At 41.4% G+C, this 19,895-nt stretch overlaps 1 protein-coding gene and 1 long non-coding RNA gene across 5 annotated transcripts in view; one reads left to right on the top strand and one right to left on the bottom strand.

Annotated features, from left to right (window-relative positions):
- LOC308583156 overlaps positions 1-17,260 on the top strand; it is a 289,914-nt gene extending 272,654 nt beyond the window's left edge. Inside the window, exon 5 of one of the 2 annotated variants that reach the window (XR_014006083.1) lies at positions 17,225-17,260. This is a non-coding gene — a long non-coding RNA (uncharacterized lncRNA). The remainder of the gene's footprint in view (positions 1-17,224) is intronic. The other variant, XR_014006084.1, reaches the window with a different exon arrangement.
- SMAP1 (small ArfGAP 1) overlaps positions 1-19,895 on the bottom strand; it is a 64,541-nt gene that overhangs the window by 42,426 nt on the left and 2,220 nt on the right. Inside the window, exon 1 of one of the 3 annotated variants that reach the window (XM_081186933.1) lies at positions 13,317-13,646. The exons of 1 other annotated variant lie outside the window; for it this stretch is intronic. In XM_081186933.1, the coding sequence (XP_081043059.1) occupies positions 13,317-13,434 (118 nt within the window). In that variant the 5' untranslated portion in view covers positions 13,435-13,646. Of the gene's footprint in view, positions 1-13,316; positions 13,647-19,895 lie in introns of those variants that run through there. One more of the 3 variants, XM_081186934.1, reaches the window with a different exon arrangement.

Raw genomic sequence — 19,895 nt, 5'->3', positions numbered from 1 at the left:
TTCTCAAAAGTCATTGTGGTTTCTGCAGTGAGCTATTTAATGGAGAACTAACATCAGAACAAACAATATGCTTTCACTGCACAGCCCAACATCTTTGACAACTAAGTCAAAGATGGCTTTGACATTTATTCCAGCCATCCCTCAGTATGTGCATATATGATCAAAACTATTGAGAGTTTAGATATCATTGCTCCAGTCTACATATGCTAATCTATTTTGAAAATATCCTCTCTTCCAGAGTGGATGCTACAGCTATCTCCCATGGGTCTCACTTTTTACCTTTCCTCACAACTTCAGCATAACAAGCAGTACTTCAAACATCTGTTTGTCTTTTTTTGCAGTAATCATCTATGCAATTATGGGGAGCACATCAACTAAGAAAGCAGAGGAAAAGCTTAGTCTTATTTTGATACAAAGCCACAGCCAACCATCTGTCAATGTTTCTAAAGACACACAGCTGGAGAATAATGCAACATAAGATATACTCACTTCCTTAAAAAATGGTAATCCTGCTCTCTGCCATATTTGAGTTTTTCATATATTAAGGACAACAGCTATGTCTTGAACCTCATTTTTCAGAATACTGACTATATTTTAAAGCAGCAGGTCCACTTTCTATAGTATGGCTGAAAATCAGAGTCTACAAAGTTCATTTTTCACATTCTCCCAACATATATAAACTGATACACTTCCTGAATTTCTCATAAACATCGGTACCAAATTTCTATTTGATTCTTGTTGTAAACTTCACCCTTACAACACTGAGGGCTTTTTTCAGCTGGAACATTTCAATAGGTTGTTTTATTCATTAGATGAAATCCATAACAGTATGAATCTTTCTTTGTATGCTATTTAGGAACATAGAAAGCTGCCTTATACCAATTCAGGCCATTGACCAGTATTGTCCACACTGACGAGCATCAACTCTCCAGCATTTCAGATAGGGGACATGCCCAGTCCTACCTGGAAAGGCCAGTATTCAGATCTGGGGCTCAAAAAGCAGGTGCTCTACCAATGTGCTATGGATGCTCTGCCACTACTTACTATATCTCTTCCAATAAAGGATACAGGTTAAAAAGATTTCTTAGCATTTGCCTATCCCAGGAGTCCTATAGCTCTTATGCTCTTCATTACAGCCAGTTTTATCTGGTATTCTAATAATTCCAAAATACAGTACTGTTCAACAGTAAGCAAACTAAATGCTTACCGACAATTTTCACTTGTTTGGATTAACAGCTCCACCTAGTGGCACTGTTAATTTATCCATGCAGAGAACAAGCAAACCTGCCCTTAATTCTTGGAAAATGTAAATCTATAATCAGTTTACTTTCTTGGTGAAAAAGACTAAACATAATGGCCCAGTTTTAGATGCACAAAATTATCAAGTTCCTATGGAACAATTCCATTAGTCTTCTGCATGTTAATCTTGTAGAGCTAAAAAATGCATCAATTTTGATATATTTTGATTTTCAGGGGTAAAGCAGGATACAATGAGGTCTCTTATAATCATTTTCCAAAAGCTGCTGTCTTTATGAAGACATGGTTATTTACCTGCCGAATGAGTAAGTCTAGCAATAAACCAGATTCACACAAATAATTATATTGTCAGACATGATTTAAACAATATCAAAGGTACCCTTTCAATTTGCATTCATAATAACTTGTCTGACCCATTTCTATAGAGAGAAGGGATGTGTGTATAACATCCATTACATGTATTCTTGCCGGGAGCCTTTCTTAATTTTCTTGCCTTGCTCTATAGGTAAGACAAGAATTTTCTACAGTGATACAAATGAAAATATACGCTAAATCAGATTATACACTAGAAGTAATGATAGAGCATCTATGGAATTCTACATGGCAGGAATCACAACTATGACAAAAACTGGAGATATTTGTTACTTAAACAAAGAGGATATAGCCCTGGCAGAATACACTTGCTGATGCTAATCTAATATAGCTGCAGGCATAAATGAGAACTGCAAAATTAAATCAGGGAAGTAAAGTAAAATTTAAAGGCAACAAATTATTCAGAAAACTAGGCATGTACTTGCATACGTGCACACAGACACACTGTTCTTGATCTAATATTGGAGCAAAGTAACTGACAAACAGGTTGAGGGTCAAGTAAGTTGTGAGATCAGGAGGTCTGAGAGCATATCTCCTTTCGTTTCGTTAAACTATTAACAGTGGAGGAGGAAGGCAATCCCATCAGTACTATGTCATTGGGGGAAAGGGGTGTATCCTTTTCTTCACCCTCTTGTTTTCCAAATGAAAATTATGTACTCAAAACTATTTGCCTCATGGGGGGGAAATGTACACATAGCTGTGGGATTCCCACCCCCCACGGGCTAAAAAGAAGCTGAAGGTAAACAGTTTTCCCTAAGAAAATGGGACGGAATGAAAGGTTAAATATTCTTCTCCCTATGGCTGTTATTAAACTATTTTTAAAAGTAAGAGTTCTGATCATGGATCTCTAGATGTTATATCCAGTTGTGCTGCAAGTTTCTTCAACACCTGAATCAACTATATGTATACATAAATTAGGTGAACAGTGAAAGTAAAATGCTTAAATTAATCTAGCACTCAGTATCTTAAGCAACACAATTTTTCAAAACCTGAGGTGCTCTTCTAATACAGTAGCTTCCAAACTCTTTTTCTCATGCACAACTTGAAAAATGCTGATTGTCTTGGCAGACTGTTAAAGGTTTTTTATGCCTGTTTTAGCAACTGCAATGCAACACAGTTTTGATTGATTTGATTGATTATATTTCTATGCTACTTTTCATTCCAAGTGAATCCCAAAGTAGCTTGCAAACAATAAATAATAATAAGAAAGAACATAAAAGAACATCACAAGTACAGCATAAATCTTATAGAATAATTAAAAAATTAATCAGTGAAACAATTGAAATCTATAAAACATCGTTAAGAAATCAACAATTAAAAATAAGCTAAAAAAGCAAAGTCATATTATATGATTAACAAATCAATACAGCATTTATAATTTATAAAATATTAACATTAACAAAATAGCAACCAAAAATAAACTAACACTCTATTCAGCTCATTAAAATACACATACACATACTGCCTGTGGGAGGAACTCCCTTCTGAAGTTTCCTTGGGCTGGAGGATGGGGCAAGGCAGGTGGGAAAAGACATTACCTACTTGCCAGCAGAGTCTCTCATACCTCATCCGTGCTAGATACTGCATGGTTTTACTTGTATTTTATTGCTTCTTCTATTTCTTCACAGAATTAATTTTTTTATGCAATAAAATACAACACAAGAAATAAAAGCAATAAAGGAAGCAATAAAATACAATTAAAAATCAATATGAATAGAATCAGATTTGGAGAGGACCCCATGGATCATCTAGTCCAACCCCCGGCAGTGCAGGAATATGCACCCATACAGGGATCAAACCTGTGACCTTGGTGTTATAAGCACCACGCTCCCCAACTGAGCTAATATTTAATATAATGAACATGCAGTCTCCTTGTACAGTGGTACCTTGGTTCTCAAATGGCTTAGTTGTCGAACAAATCGGCTCCCGAACACTGCAAACCGGAAAGTGTTCCAGTTTGCTTGAGTATAGGAAGCTCCTGCAGCCAATCGGAAGCCGCACCTTGGTTTTTGAACGGTTTCGGGAGTCAAATGGACTCCTGGAACGGATTAAGTTCGAGAACCAAGGTACCACTGTATTCCACCAAAAATCCACAGACCACCTAAATGAAGCTCACAGACCACGGATGGTCCACAGGCCAGTTTTGAAAACTCTTCTAATTAAAGGGACCTGTTCCTACAGAAAAAAAAGTCAACTGACATCCCTCTGTTCAGTTGTAGCAAGAATCAGCTGAGTGTTCACACAATCTACAAGTCATCTCCCAGAATTTTTTTTATACTCCAGTATTCCAGTAACTGAGATCAAGGGTTTGAGTATACACTTATCAGTAACTGAAGTTTAGAGTTAAGGGAAGCCTGGATGACAAGACCTATGACACCTGTCTGAAACATAATGCATCCTGGAATAGAGCTTTTTTGGGAGGAGGGGCAAAGTTGTTGAGCTTTTTTCCTGCAAAATCTCCAAAAAATGTATATGAAATTCTTACCTATTTTTTAGGAATGTCGCCAAAGAATCAACACTTCCGATATGGGCTGCCATATGCCCAGGTTTTCCCAGACATTTTTGCTGCTTTTCAAAAATTGCGCCTGGACGCTATTTTCGGAGGACAAATCGCAGCTATGTCCAGGAAATTTTGGACATATGGCAGCTCTAAGTAAGATCCTATTCTCAATTTTGATGACCACTGTGCATACAGGGTTACCTCTGGTTACAAACTTAATTCATTCTGGAGGTCCATTCTTAACCTGAAACTGTTCTTAACCTGAGGTACAACTTTAGCTAATGGGGCCTCCAACTGCTGCTGGTGTGCAATTTTTGTTCTCATCCTGAGGTAAAGTTCTTAACCCAAGGTTAGCGGAGTCTATAACCTGAAGTGTTTGTAACCCGAGGTACCACTGTAGTCCCGTTATTCTAACTCCATAGATTATTCCTCTTACCCTAGATTAGCTGTACAGAGATTACCTCGCTAGATCAGATTAAACATTCAACAGGAAGAGATAAAGAGATCACCTTCCGTTTGAAAAGGGTGAATGCAGAAGAATGATGCAAGCATTTACAGGGCATTATAATGAAATAATGGCTTTGCAACCAATGTCTTCATATTAATGATGTTGAATTTAATGTTGCACAAAATTAGAAATATTTTCAATTTGTAAACCAAGTAAGATGATTTATACTGTGACAGTTACAGACCAGCTGATAAATCCTTGTCTGAGCCACAAAGTATAGAAACAAAATCATGTGGGACAGTCTACAGAAACTGAAGTGCTAGATTTTATCCACGGTTCTCTTGCCACTTGTAAAACAAAACTGAATGTAGTTGAAATACACACTTCTATTTAATTTTAAAGGATCCATTGTGGGCATGTGGGTGGGCATGTGCTTACTAAATTTGTTCCTCCATGTAGTAGATCTTTTTGCCAGAGGAGGGCATAAGAGAAGTGCCATTTCATTTTCTTTAACATAATGATGCTTAAATGAGCATCACTGCGAAAGCTACTTTTTAAAGCTACTTTTAAAATCCAGTCACCAAGAAACATCATTATGGATTAGGTACAGGCAGATTAGCCAAACTGAACTTTGTTTAAAGTAGAGGCTCTGCATCTGTATGATGGTCCCTACTGCAGGGATGCTTTTCTTCCAGTTCTGATACAACTGCCCAACAGGACCACTCTTGTCTTAAAATTTATATTCTCCCTTCTAACTTTCCTTATCTCTGTGAGCTCAATTTGAGAACCTATTGATACGGAAGATCCCTTCCCTTTCCAGGGGTAGCTGCCTAAACCACTGAGGGAAGCATTTCATTTAAAGCACCTATAATCACATCCTTGATATGATAAATTATAGCCCCTGGCAATTCTACATCTACTGGAAGTTCAGGGGTGAGTGTCATTATCATTTTGTTAGCACTTCCTTTCAATAAAAGAAATGGATTTCTTGGATTGTATGGGTAGCGATCTCATGTTTTTCTCTTTTAATCCTTCCTCCCTACCCATTTTTCCTCTCCTGATTCAGGATTCAGCTAAGGAGAGCCACACACAGCACTAGTACATGCATGAGTTGCTAGAACAGAAGCATGGACTTGGGCTGGAGCAATATTCAAGTACATACCCCATCAAAAATAATTGATGCAAGTTTTTATTTTTATTTCCAGTTCTTTGTGACCCATACATATCAAAGAAGTGTAACAAAGGATTAATACAGTGGTGCCTCGCAAGACGAAATTAATCCGTTCCGCGAGTCTCTTCGTCTTGCGGTTTTTTTGTCTTGCGAAGCACGGCTATTAGCAGCTTAGAGGCTTTAAGAAAAAGGGAAAAAAACTCGCAAGACGTTTCGTCTTGCGAAGCAAGCCCATAGGAAAATTTGTCTTGCGGAACGACTCAAAAAATGGAAAACTCTTTCGTCTTGCGCGTTTTTCGTCTTGCGAGGCATTCGTCTTGCGAGGTACCACTATATAGTAACACAGAAATACAGAAAAGATACCCGGGTTGAGGGGGGGATAAAGCAATACTAAAACCAGCAGAAAACAATGTCTTATTAAAACACGAAAAGCTTGGCCAAAATGACCTGGTGGGACTAATTATTATTATTATTTATTACATTTATATACTGCCCTTCATCCAAAGATATCAGTGTGGTTCACAAGTTAAACCATAACAGACATGTTCAGCCAGTTGTTCATCAATTCATAAGCAAATTCATGCTCAGCTTCAGTTGTGAGTTGACTACAGAATCACATGACTCTTATCTTCTTCACCTCCTTCAGATGCCCAAATCCTTACCCCTCCTACATGGTTTTAATGTACCGTATTTTTCACTCTATAACACGCACCCGACCATAACACGCACGTAGTTTTTAGAGGAGGAAAATCCGTAGGCATGCCACCCGTAGGCATTCCCTCCATAACACGCACAGACATTTCCCCTTACTTTTTAGGAGGAAAAAAGTGAGTGTTATGGTGCAAAAAATACGGTATATTTATTCAGAAAATGAGATCAACCAGGAGTGCTACTAGTTGTCTCCCATGTTACAGAGACTCAACTGTCCTCAATGAGAAATCAGGAGTTTCATGTTGTTAGTCTCATGCTGTGGAAGATTTCTAAAAAGATTCAGTAGTCACCCTTGCTTTTAAGTTTTAGGTGTCTCTTTTTTATGCCAAAGGCATTTGCAGGTGTTTAATTTTTTGATTAGTCAGATATTTTAATGATTGATCTGTATTGTTTTGATTGTGTTTTTTGTTTTAACATTGTATACCACTCTGATATTTTGATATGGTGGTATAGAAATACTTTAAAGAAATATGTAAAATTTATATGACATATTTCAGTCAATAAAAAGGATCCTCAAAGCACCCCACATATAAACAAGATAAAATACAAGCCAATTTAAATGCAATTTTTAAAATCATGTAAAGTTTGACTGCCACCACACTTGGCATGCTCTTCAAATGAGCCAAGAATATGCACTCTATAATAAACAAAATTTAAAATCTGCACTAAATCAATGTTTATTGTGTTTGTAGTCTACAAACCAATTACACAAAATTTGGAGAATTCATCACAGCATGCATACTTTAAGTAATTCAGATAATTTGCTATAAATTTAAAGTGAATCAACATATATTCAACTTGCTGTGCATTTTAATAGTACTAGCCAGAAAATTTCTCCTGTATCTTAAGTCCTGGTATGCTCAAATAGAAAACTGACAAAAAAAGGAAAGAAATCCTGCGTACGATTCAAGCAATGAGCTAATGGGTACTTCACAGTAGTCATATAGTACAACAAAACTATACAGCAAAGGAGTGGAAAACTCAAATCTGCTGCCTGCTGGTGTTAAGAGTGAGGGTCTGAGTTGTGACAGTATTTATGACTGAAAGTAATAAACTACAGCTTACATACAAGGTACTGAGCTACCATATGGGTTTCCAATATTTTGTATTTTAAAGGATGACCTTTATTTTGTAATATACAATGGCTTGTTTTATTCCCACTTCCATAAAATATAATTATTACCTCTTACTGCAATGCCATAGTTCCAAATTGCCTTTTATTTTCTGATCCTATTAACAGCATGTCGGGCTTATAAGCAGCAAGTAACAGGGAGTCATAACAAAAGGCTACTTAGTTATACAACTGAAATGAACAATAAGAGTAAAGTGGCACCTTAAAGACCGACAGATTTATTGTGACATAAGCCTTCATGGACTAGTAGGCACTTTAGATGCATTAAATGCAATTCTCTGTTGACAAATACTTAAAGAAACTGTAAACAATGGGGGCCAAAATACCATGAAATGCAAGAGGTACAGTGTGTGACATTTCTATACGAAGGACAAATGTGTACAAGACAAGGACGGTGATCTTTCACAATAGCAGTAATCAGCAATCACACTTTCTGCCTCGCTTTTCTATGTTAAAAATTAACACTTGCAACAGGAGAAAAGTTTTACATTTTGACTTAGTACTAAACAAATAACTTGCTGATAAATTGTAGTTCAGCAATTTTTAAAATTCAAGTTGTCCTTTGAAGTTTTCTTGTTGCTCAATTATGACTTTCAAATGAATTGTGCTGCAATCAGTGATGTGGGCCAGCATTTTTTATAATGGATTTCACTCCCAAGACCTGGGAATTCTAGTGGAACACCACATTTAAAGCAAATTCCTTTTAAGGGAACTTCTTTCAGTACATTTTCAAAGGCACTTTGATGTTTTCTGCTGTGGTTGTATCCAGTTGTCCTCAAACTGAAAGGCTCCTAATACTGCAGAAGGAACTGAGGTCCAGCAGAAGCTCCTGTTGGAGGAAGATGGGAAAAGAGGCATTTTCTCATCTTGCCCCTAATGCCACCCACATTGTTCTAAATGGTCCCGTAACCCTCTAGTCTAGAACATTCTTTGGGAAGCATGGTTGGGGCTGCAGGGAGAAATAAATGAAAACTGCCTTCCCTCTTCCTCCAGAAGGGAAGTCCCATGGGTGCAATCGTCTGGATCTCCTAGCAAATGAGTTGTTTTTTTCTTCCTCAAATATAAAATTGAAGATAGAATTAACTATTTCACTATAAAAACCTGGACTCTTTTTAGCCACTTGACTAAGTCAGTTAGGTTGATTGTCCCCATATCATACAACAGCAGTATTCTAGCGCTGATGCACTTAGATAATAATCCAGGTTATTGTTTAAATTTTTAAGTCAAGTACACATTATATCTTTTCATTTCTACTATTACTATATGCCTCCCCTTTGTAAATTCCCGGGAAAGGCGTGGTAAGCCCTCTGCCACTGCAGGGAAGTGCAGCGCACCCTCCGCTGCTGCAGGGAGGTATGCGGGACTCTCTGCCCCTGCGGACAAGCCCAGCTAGGCTCTCCGCCCCCTTTACTTAAAAAAAAAAACCAACAACAATGCTGCATAAGTTTTGAATAACCACTGTATCTTTATTGCTTCTTCAACTAACACCCCCCCCCAACACCCTGCATACAGGCAGCGACTGTTTTAGGTGCATTCAATATGTGTACATCGCCCAAACCCATAAGTGACCCAAAAACGTCACAAAAAAGGGACGGAACTGGATGTTCACAGGCCTTTTCGGTTGTGTTTCAAATATAAGCGATTTCACTTATACGTGCAGTGCCTTGGGACATAAACCATGCATAAATGGTGCGGAGTTCTGGTACATGATTGTTTCCATTTGTTTCTACTACAGTGCACTCATTAGCCATGCTCACATGCAACACAGTATCATATTTAGTGGGATGAAGGAAGGTTCTACCATGGGTACTGGATTCATGTACATCCTCCCTCTGCAGGAAAGGCAGTATTAAGAAGTCAGAAACTGAGATATAAATTGTGCCCACTGCCCAGAGATTCCCCACCACTAATTCCCCTTTAGGTTTAAAGTAGTGGTTCCCAAACCATTTTTCCCATGGACCAATTGAACATTGTTGAAGGGCTTGGTAGGGTCTTAGTAGACCATTTAATGAGTTTTCTGCCTGGTGTAGCAATTGTAATGCACTATGCAAGATGCTGTATGTTTTTTAATTTCAAAGGTGCCAACAACTGCAGGTATGGGAGTGGAGATGGCAGATATCCTGAATTAAATTAAACTAGGTCATTACAACCCAAAGGAGTTTTATTTATTTGATGCACACGCCTCAGCACACAATGACAGCAATAACAACAGCAAAAAACCCCACAAAACCACACCATACAAGACCAGATATAATTAGCCTCACAGTACCCTCTCCAGACAGCGCACCACAGCATAGTAACACCCTTTTAAAGTCAAGGTTAGCATTTTACTACTTTGATATTATTATAGAAATGATAATGCTACTAACATTTTTGAGGGGTGTGAATGGTAGGGTTCCCCCCCACACACAATATGGAGGGTGATGGGATGTAGAAAAGAAGGTGGGAGGAAGGGAAGATGGAGAATTACAAAGAGGTTCCCACATCAGATCTACAGTAAAGGTGGATCTCATTTGGGGGAGAAAGAGAGGTTGCTAGTCAAGATTATTTCCCTACTCATTTTGCTACTTTGCTACCCAGCATTCTAAGTATTGATGCTACTCTTTACTCAGTAAGCAACTGTACTTTTCCCAAGTTTGACTTTACAGACTGCTGATCACAGTTAACTTTGTTTCTTGTATGTGAAGCTTTGAAACATCTGAAAAATGACTTCAGGGAAACTGACTGAATCTGGAAAGCAAAGTAATGAAAGCTGTTCTGCTAACCAAGTGAATCCTTGTAACATGCAGCAATTCTAGGCCTCAGCCTATTAAATTATTCTTACTTTTGAAATCAGGATTCCCTCTTTTATCTTGTGTTTCAACATTCAGCATAGGCAATTCAGCATTTGTTAGGGAGACAAGTTCCTGATGTGTGCTCAGGCAAAGCAAGCATTAGCCCACTGGCATGACTCACTTCTCTTCCTTATTATGGTAGGGCAACAAATGAAACATCAAGGAAATTCTAGGTCAAACATTGCATAAAACCACACAGTCTGTTTCCCTGACTTTGAAATAATGCAATGATCTAATTCATTCAAGGGACTGTGGGCAGACTTATAGTTAAAGGTCTGTAAACCACTCCTCCCTGACAACTGCTGCAATAAATGTTCAGCTCTGACCGTCTATTTTTGGAGTATGTTTAGAAAAAGAAGTTAAGATTAAGGAAGGAATGTCATCATACTTGGTAAGAACTGAATTGTTGCTCTAGGTATTAATTTAAAATATTTAATACCCCATCCTTCAATGGGATAACTTCCATATCAATATGGAGGCTTAGAATAAATATTTAACCACACACAAGAAAATCAAAATACAATTAAAACAACAGTGCAGCAGAACAAAGCAGCAGGAAAAAACCAATCTAACAATGCAGTTAAAAGGCACAGGTAAATAGAGAGATCTTAATCTAACCCTGGAAGACTTGAAATCCAGCACAAGGCAAACCTTCATGGCTTTTTACACACAGGAAGCCGCAATTGAGAAGGCCCTTGTTCCACTCAACGGATCTGAAGGCAGGGACACCCAAAAAGGACCTAAGAAGACACCCTTAACACTCATGTGGAATTAGGCACTCCTTCAAATACTCTAAAGACCTATACATGACTTGAAAACTAGGTAAGCAGCAGTACTTCTGAACTGTGTTGGGAAACAGATCAGTGGCCAATCAAGTTAATAACTAGCCAATTTTATGAATAATCTAGAAATTGTATTTTTGGACCACCAGCAGTTTCCAACATCTTCAAAGGCAGCCCTGTGTACAACACGTGGTCCTAGTGTAAACTGGATGTTACTATAACAGTGATCAAATTGACCAGGGTCTTTCTGTGAGGAAACAGCTGGTGCTTGCATTGGGAGGTGGAATGTACTTCTTGCCAGAGATTCTACCTTGGCTTCCAAATACAGGCTGAATCAACACACACCCTCAATCTGCAACCCCAACCATAACAAGTTGCCCACCACCTCAATAATAACAGCAGCAACAATAACAACAAATCAACCTCTTACTATCAGTACCTTGATCTTAACTTTGATCTTGTTTTCAGGGTTTTTCTGGCAATCTTACAGTCCACTATTGATTCCAGAAACTGATTCAATCTCCCTATCACACCACCTGATTCTGATGAAGAAACAGAGCTGGGTGGTATTAGCATGCTGATGACACCTATCTCAAGACCTCTGGATATTCTCACCCTGGAGGTCATTTAGATATTACAACAGCTTGGGAAACAAAATAGTCCCTGCAGAACACTAACACATGGGCTATAAGGCCTCTCATCACCACCACCTGAAACTAGTCATCAATATAGGGGAAAAATCACCTGTGCATATCTGCTATGTCAGAGAAGTTTCCAGACAGATACTGTTTCCCATTTGAGTAGGTCTTGAAAAGCCCAATGTTGTCACTTTTTATCATAACTAAAAAAAAGTTACTGATTGTACTTGAGTCAAAACCAATTCTAAAATGCAAAATCCTGAGCCACCTAGGGCATTTTTCTTTTACTCTGCTGCCCTTGCAACATGCCCTTGAACACCGCTCTATAAATCCTACTGAGGTCTGTGGAACTTACTTCCATGTGTCAGTGTCAATGTCAACAGCACTTACTCAACTCCAGCCACTGTGGTGAAGAGCATAGTGTGCAAATCCTTACAACCTCAACACATTGAACCAGACTCTTCATCAGGGAACTTATAAAATGACACAATATTCACTTCTATGTATCATTCCAAATAATGGCAAAAAAACCAAGAATTTGGTTCCGCGAACCAACAGGGCCTCAGGCATGCTCATCTTTAGCAGCTAGCCTTTCCATGCCACGCAACCAACCCTCTTTCAAAACTAAGGAACACTTTCAAAGCCAAATTGCTCTATGGCATTACAGCTTGCAGTTGGGAAAGGAAAAACAAAAAATGTCAAGAATCCTACTAGGCATGCCCAAACTCTCAAACAAACCTGAAAAGCCTCTCTGGAACTTAGCCCTTATCCTCGTCATCCCTGACTCAGGACGGGAGTCCTCCTACTCCTAAGTGTTAGAAGAGGGTGTATCTCTGTGCCTGCTAAATCCTCAGAGGAGAGCACTGCTCAAATCAAACCCTGCTTTTAGAAGGGCGGGAGATCACAGAACTGTGGAGTCAGAAGGAACCACAAAGGTCATCGAGCCCAACCCCCCTGCAATGCAGGAACTCTCTTGCCTAGTGTGTGTGTGCTTCATCCTATACGCAACACCTTTTATTTCCCCCACACCCCAGCAACCACAAAAAACCCTTACAAGTAACTGTCAGTCCTGTTAGAAGCAGAGAGAGAAAGAGACATAATAGGAAAGGAAGGAAGCCGGTTCCAGGAAGCAGTGGCCGCAGCGATACCGCTGATACAACAGCAAGTGATAGGAAAAAGCCTGCCAGCGAACCACAGAGGTGCCTTTTTTATAATAAGGTTTCGTCAGGGCTGTTCGGCCTTCTGGTGCAGCTGCCGCCACCCCACAACCACGTTCCCATTTCGCACCCTCGGCCCCCCACCCACCTAGGAAAGGTTAAAAAAAGGGGGGGAGGGGTGTCCCACAGAGGCACAAAGGACCATTCCCACCCCTGGCTGTTCACCTGTCTCTCTCACCGCGAAGGCCGCCGCCTCAGACCCCCGCCGACCCACCCCAACGTCCGGTCCTTCTCCCCGCCCCCCGCCGACGTACCCTTGGCTTCGCAGTCGGCGCAGTACTTGTTGTCCTCCTCCCTCAGGAGCTTGGCCAGGATGGCCTGGTGCTGCTCGTTCTGCTTCTGCGCCTTCTCCCGGCACGAGCGGGTGGCCATGGCGAAGGCAAGGAGGGCAAAGGGGGAGGAAGGAAGGGGAGGCGGAGGCCGAGGAGAGCGTGAGGGGAGCGAAAAGAGAGGCGGGAGGGCGCACCGCCTCAAGAACCAAAGAAAGGAGGACTCTCCAGCCGAAGCCGGCAAACCAACAGCGGCGGCGGCGGAGGAGCTTCCTATTCCTCCTCCTCCGCCTGCCGTCACGCCGACAGCGAAGAGGGACGAGCGCCGGCTCAGCCAATCAGCAGCCTCCGGAGGCGCACGAGCGGCGGCGGCTTCCTCAACCGGAACTACAAACGGCCCTCGTACGCTTGCGCCGCCTCCCTCCAAGCGCGTGACGCGTCGTCGACTGCCCGCCTATTTCGCCTTTTTTTCTTTCTACCTCCTCAGAACAAAGTAGTTCCTAGGATGTACCACGTTAGGGGGCGCGGCGGCGGGGAGAACGGATAGGGTTATAGATAGGCAATAGGTAGGGTTCCCCCCACTTCTCCCTATTAGAAAGGGAGCCCCCCTGGCTCAACTTTGGAGCAAGGGGCGGGGCTTTTCTTCTGGCAGCCCTTTCTAAGCGGTAAAAATAGCCCTCCCCCGCGGCGTGGCTTGACGTGAGTGGTGACTCGTCACATTCCACGGGAAAATTCTTTCAGAAAATAAAATAAAAATCCCTCCGCCTTGCAAAGGGAGCGGGAAGGGAGAGGCGCTGTCAGGAGCAGCCTTTGCCCTGCCTGTCCTTAATTGCTTCTGCCCCGTGACCTAGGCAGAGCCGCCCACGCTGTGCAGCTGTGCCAGTAAGGCAAACACAGCAGTGGATGCTTTTTGTTTTCCCTTTTCCAGGGAAGTTTCTGTACGGGGACTTTCCTCTGGTTTTGCGCGCCACTGATATCCCGCACTTGGGATAAGGAAGGGAAGGTTGCGTGTTGGCTGGAAAGGAAAGAAGTCTGAAAGAACTGCTTGGGGACCTGCAAAAGCGAGCACGCGCTCTGGGGTTTTATTTGCTTGGCGCGCAATCCTGTGCGTGTCCACTCGTAAATTAAGTCTGTGGTTTGGGGACCTTACCTACCACATGTCAAGATAACATCCTAGATTACATTCCAGGATTACAGTACCTCTCAGATCTGCTTCTGGGACACTTGCGGGTGCTCACAGGACTATCGGTTTCTAGAAGTAACTAGTGGAGCCTTAGTGTAATGTCTATATTTGATTTTCCTATTTCAAAGGGACAGCGGGCTGGAGGAGTGATTGTGTGTTTTCCTTCCTTAACTAGAATCCCCACCCTTTGTCAGCCTTTCTCTATGTTGTTCTGTATAACCTGAGGGAAGTGTTCCTCTTATCCACATTTAGAGGCTGAAGGATAAAGGTGTGGGTTTTTTTCTTTTTGTGGGGGAGCGAGTAGGCTGTATGCCCGAGTTCCTTATAATTCCCCAAATTCAACAGGGATCCAATTGCTGAATTAGCCATGCAAGGGTCATAATGGCCCCCCATAGTATGGGTAGTTGAGGGAACAAAGGAAGTGGCTCTGTGCCAGAGAACAAATGGGTGGGCCCCTTTATTTCAACTATCTCTTAGTTAGAAAGGCAAAAGCCAGAGTTGTGTGAGAGAGAGCTTTAAGCTAGAAGTAGGCTGGGCAGCTGAGATATATAGCCATCCCTGATGTACTGGGATCCAAGGCTGTGGCTATGGGAAAAGCAAGACCACATTGGGTGTTAATGCTGTGAGCCCCTCCACCATAAGATCAGGTTGCATATATGTGTAAATAAGCCATATATCCTAAAGAGACAAGTGTTTATCCACTGCCCCTTATTCTGAGGAAAGTGAATTCTGGAAACCCTGAAATCTCACACCGCTCTGAGAATGTGGTGGTGTTCAACAATAACGGTGCCCCCCTCTCTCACTGCTAGCTTATCGGTATCTATAGTTCAGTTAGGAGATGAGAGATTTCTGTACCCCAACCTGAGAAATTCCCCTCCATTGAGGTCTAGCCCAAGCTTTGTGGGGGAAGTAAAGTATCTGCTTGCCAAGATCTCAGTCCCACTGATTACAAGGTCATAATAGATCCACAGTATTGAAAATGAAAATAACAATTTGAAAATACACAATAGAAATAATCCAAACTTTGTGTGCACTCCAGCTTCCTGTTCTTTTCTGTGAGGGGAGCAGTGATAGAGCTTTCTGGACAATTATGACACGGGGGAAATCTTAACACAAGCTAGGGTCATATTGGGTGAGATAATGGGGCATTGGAAAGTTTTCAGTTTTCATGTTTTGATATCCCATAGAGTAGTTGAATTTTGCATGTTTTATTTTACTTGTATTTAGTATTAAAAAGTTGCTAAAAACCTGTAAGCTTTAATACACAAGTTCCCCCGCCAGTAGAGTAAAAAACTTCATTTATAGTGTAAATTTAGAAAAAATGACAATGGTATTACTAGATTTCATATAAAACATATGAAAAGGACCCTAAGATTGTCAAGCATGTAGGTTGAAGACTAACATAAAGAACAATATTAAATCATAAATTATCTAAACTAGTTAAGCTTACAGGGTTGCATCCAACAAAGTCATCCTGCTTGCACAAGGACATTTGCTTGTACAATGGAACTTCCCCTTCTTCTCCTGTCCCCTTCCCAAAATCTGCTCCAGAGGGTTGGGGGGGCATAATAGATGTGGGGCAGGGGGAGGAAAGGGAGAGGAAATTCCATTGTGTAAGCAGAAGTCTGTGCACAAACCAGATGACTTCATTGGATACAACCCATATATGCTGAAGAGTATGCACTTTTGTTAACGCCCAACATGTTTCAGCCCAAACAGGTCTTCTTCAGGCTTTTCTACAAAAAAATAGGACAGCAATTAATAAATCATTCTGAAAACATTTTTTTTAAAAGTTAGAACACAATCTCAAAAGTCACAGCTTGTGAAAACACTCCTCACCTTTCTCATAGAAAACACCTATTAGTAAAAAATAATAATTTATTTTTCCACGAATAGACAAAATCAGAGACATGTAGCACTTTAAAAGCTAATAAATTCATTATGGCGCGTGTTTCTGTGGATTAAAGCTCACGTCATCAGTTGCCTAAAGTGAAATTGCAGTCAGCGTATATGCTATGCACGCACACAAGGGTGTAGAAGAGAAACACGTAAAGTGGGAGATGAATCATCTCGGCATTGCTAAGACGGTCGTGTTAACGCCTTTCCCGCATTCTTCTTAGCAATGCTAAGTAAATTACTAACAATGTATTGCATTAAGGATTACTGTGCTTATTCTACACTTTTTTTTTGCATCTCATTGCCATTCAGCTTCCACCTTACATTGTTCTCCTTTACACTCTTGTTGGTATATATACTTGACAGATGCAAGTTCATTTCATGCAGTTGACAAAGTCAGCTTTCAGTCCCCAAAATGTGTAATAAATCTATTACCATTTAATGTGCCTTAGGATGCTTTGATTCAGCTACTGTTTAAGTTGGCTTAGATTCAAAGAAGGCAAAAATGTATCACTGAGAAGGGCTCTGCTGGGTCAGCCCAATGGGCCATCTAGTTCAGCACCCTGTTCTCACAGTAGATAACCAGATACCTATGGGAGGCCTGAAAGCAGGACCTAACGTCACTCTCCCCACTTGTGATTCCCGACAACTGGCTTTCAGAGACATACTGCCTCCAACAATGGCCAAGATCCTTGGGGCACTAATGACTGCACTTCTAGATCTTACAAGCTCTCGCACTTGATGAAGAAACCCATCTTCAATAAATGATGACATAATCATTGCCTACCCAGCTCATATTATGGGTAAGGTAAAGGTAAAGGGACCCCTGACCATTAGGTCCAGTCGTGACTGACTCTGGGGTTGCGGCGCTCATCTTGCTTTACTGGCCGAGGGAGCTGGTGTACAGCTTCCGGGTCATGTGGCCAGCATGACTAAGCTGCTTCTAGCAAACCAGAGCAGCGCACGGAAACGCCGTTTACCTTCCCGCCGGAGCGGTACCTATTTATCTACTTGCACTTTGATGTGCTTTTGAACTGCTAGGTTGGCAGGAGCAGGGACTGAGTAACGGGAGCTCACCCCATTGCAGGGATTCGAACCGCCAACCTTCTGATCGGCAAGTCCTAGGCTCTGTGGTTTAACCCACAGCACCACCCGCATCCCTATATTATGGGTAGGGACCCTTTATCTGCCTGAAAACTGCATTCCCTTGTGGGCAGCCTTTTTCAGAGCAGAGGCAAAAATGGGCAGGGTGGAGCAAAGTATGTGATCCTGTTTTGCACATCCCAGCCAAACGCACTTGAGGGGGGCATGCAGCAGAGCCAGTGAGGGGGTGTGTGTGGCCTGGGAAGATTCCCAGAGAGGCCCTAGACCTGAGGTTTCTCATGTCTGCTTGTATGGAATACAGGAAGTACTGACTACTTCACCATGCCGCTGTGTGAAACAATCAGGTTGCTCGGTACTACCTAGTTCTGTTGCATATGCACAAAGAAGAAACCAAATCCACAGCAAGGCATTAATAATAACCAATCCCTTCAGGTAAATGAAAGAGAATAGCTAGCAATTACATTTGTAAGCAGATATCCAGGAAGGCACTGTTAAGTTATTCAGCAGTGCATGGGGGTAGTGTAAGTTGCTTTCCCAAAGCTGGATTTCTCGAAGCCTCCCACCATTCATATGGCATGGTGAATCAGCAAGAAAACAGAAGCTCAGTGCTCCAGTGGGACACCTGCTCTCTCCTCCAAACTCTCATGGATTTCCTGCTCTCTTCATCTGTTCTTGCTCACAAGGCAAGAGTCGGTGGCAATAAGGCAAAAAGCATCTCTTCAGCCCTTCTTTATTTAGGCTGTTAGCACACTCAGCCTTTGAAGCTCAATGAAATGTCTTTGCATCTATTCCTGGTTTATAAACTGCTCCTAGAAGTTGGGAACTGGGAGTGCAAAAACAAAACAAAACTTCCTGTATGCCAGCAAATGAGCACCTGAACAAGAATTTTGCACCCATTTCTCCATTGTAACCCTATCATTCTGCTCTCTGTGAAAATAAGCTGTTTGGAGACAAGTGTGTGTCCCCCCCCCCCCGGAGATTTAATTATCCACTGTCAAAATGGGCACAATCCATCTTATATTCAATGCTCTGGCAAATCTCATCAGCCCCTCAGTATTTTCAGACTCCAAAAGTGAGTTTTTTCTTTATTTAGACCTGACATTTCTCTAGATAATATTTGCTTTCCTAAGAAGACAGTATTTTGCCTTTAGAATCATAGAATCATAGAGTTGGAATAGACCACAAGGGCCATCGAGTCCAACCCCCTGCCAAGCAGGAAACACCATCAGAGCACTCCTGACATATGGTTGTCAAGCCTCTGCTTAAAGACCTCCAAAGAAGGAGACTCCACCACACTCCTTGGCAGCAAATTCCACTGTCGAACAGCTCTTACTTTAGCCACAAAATTTATAATAACCCATTGGTTATCTTTCTTATAATAACCCATTGGTTCTGAATTTCTTTACCCCTTCTGCTACTGCCCTCTAAGACACATGACCATGTCTTCTTCCTTCTAAGTTTCTTTCCTGCTTCTATTCTCCATTCTTACTATTTCCAATTTGTAACTCTTGCCTAAGGCTGTGTACACAATGTACATTCAAAGCATATTCTTTCCCTCAAATAATTTTGTGCACTGTGGTTTATTAAGGGTTGCTGGTAATTGTAACTCTGTGAGGAGTAAACTACAGTGTCCAGAATTTTTTATGGGGAAGTGTGTGTTTTGAATGTCCTTTAAAAGTATAGTCTATACATCATCTTAGTTTCACAGCTTCTATCCCCCATTGGTCTTTCTTGCTATTCTCCCCTGCCTCAATGACTCAGCTTCTCCCCCTCTGCACTCTGCCTGCCTGTCTCTTCTGCTGATATGCAATGATTTTCCACAATATTATTTTCCCCTCCACATGTCTTGGGGCCACATCTGGGACTGGCTGACCAGAAGAGCCCCTGCAGCTTCAAATGTTCCTAGAACTTAGCCCAATAATGATTGAACAGTGCAATTGAATTCTGTCGAGAACACTGCAGCCTAGAAATAAATATTGACTGAGCACCTATTTTCTGCTGTTATCCCCGAGATATCTATAGTATGAGCAGATGGATGGAGAGGTGTGTAGATATTTCAAAGTCTTGATTTTGACATTTTATACTCAGCTTTATCTTTCAAAACAATGAGCACCTAGAATTTCTCAGGGAAGCAATGGATTCTGTGTTAGCAACTCACTCATCTTTTTCTTCTCCCGCTCGCAAAATATACTACAGTGGTGCCCCGCAAGACGAATGCCTTGCAAGACGAAAAACTCGCTAGACGAAAGGGTTTTCCGTTTTTGCGTTGCTTCGCTAGACGAATTTCCCTATGGGCTTGCTTTGCAAGACGAAAACGTCTTGCGCTTTTTTTTTAAAGCCACTTGAAGAGGCGCAGTTGCGACAGACCGTGCTTCGCAAGC

The sequence above is a fragment of the Podarcis bocagei genome, assembly GCF_964188305.1.
Source record: "Podarcis bocagei genome assembly, chromosome: 3".
Lineage (NCBI taxonomy): Eukaryota > Metazoa > Chordata > Lepidosauria > Squamata > Lacertidae > Podarcis > Podarcis bocagei.
Note: the sequence above shows the minus strand (reverse complement) of the source record. Positions and strands in the feature narration are given on the sequence as shown.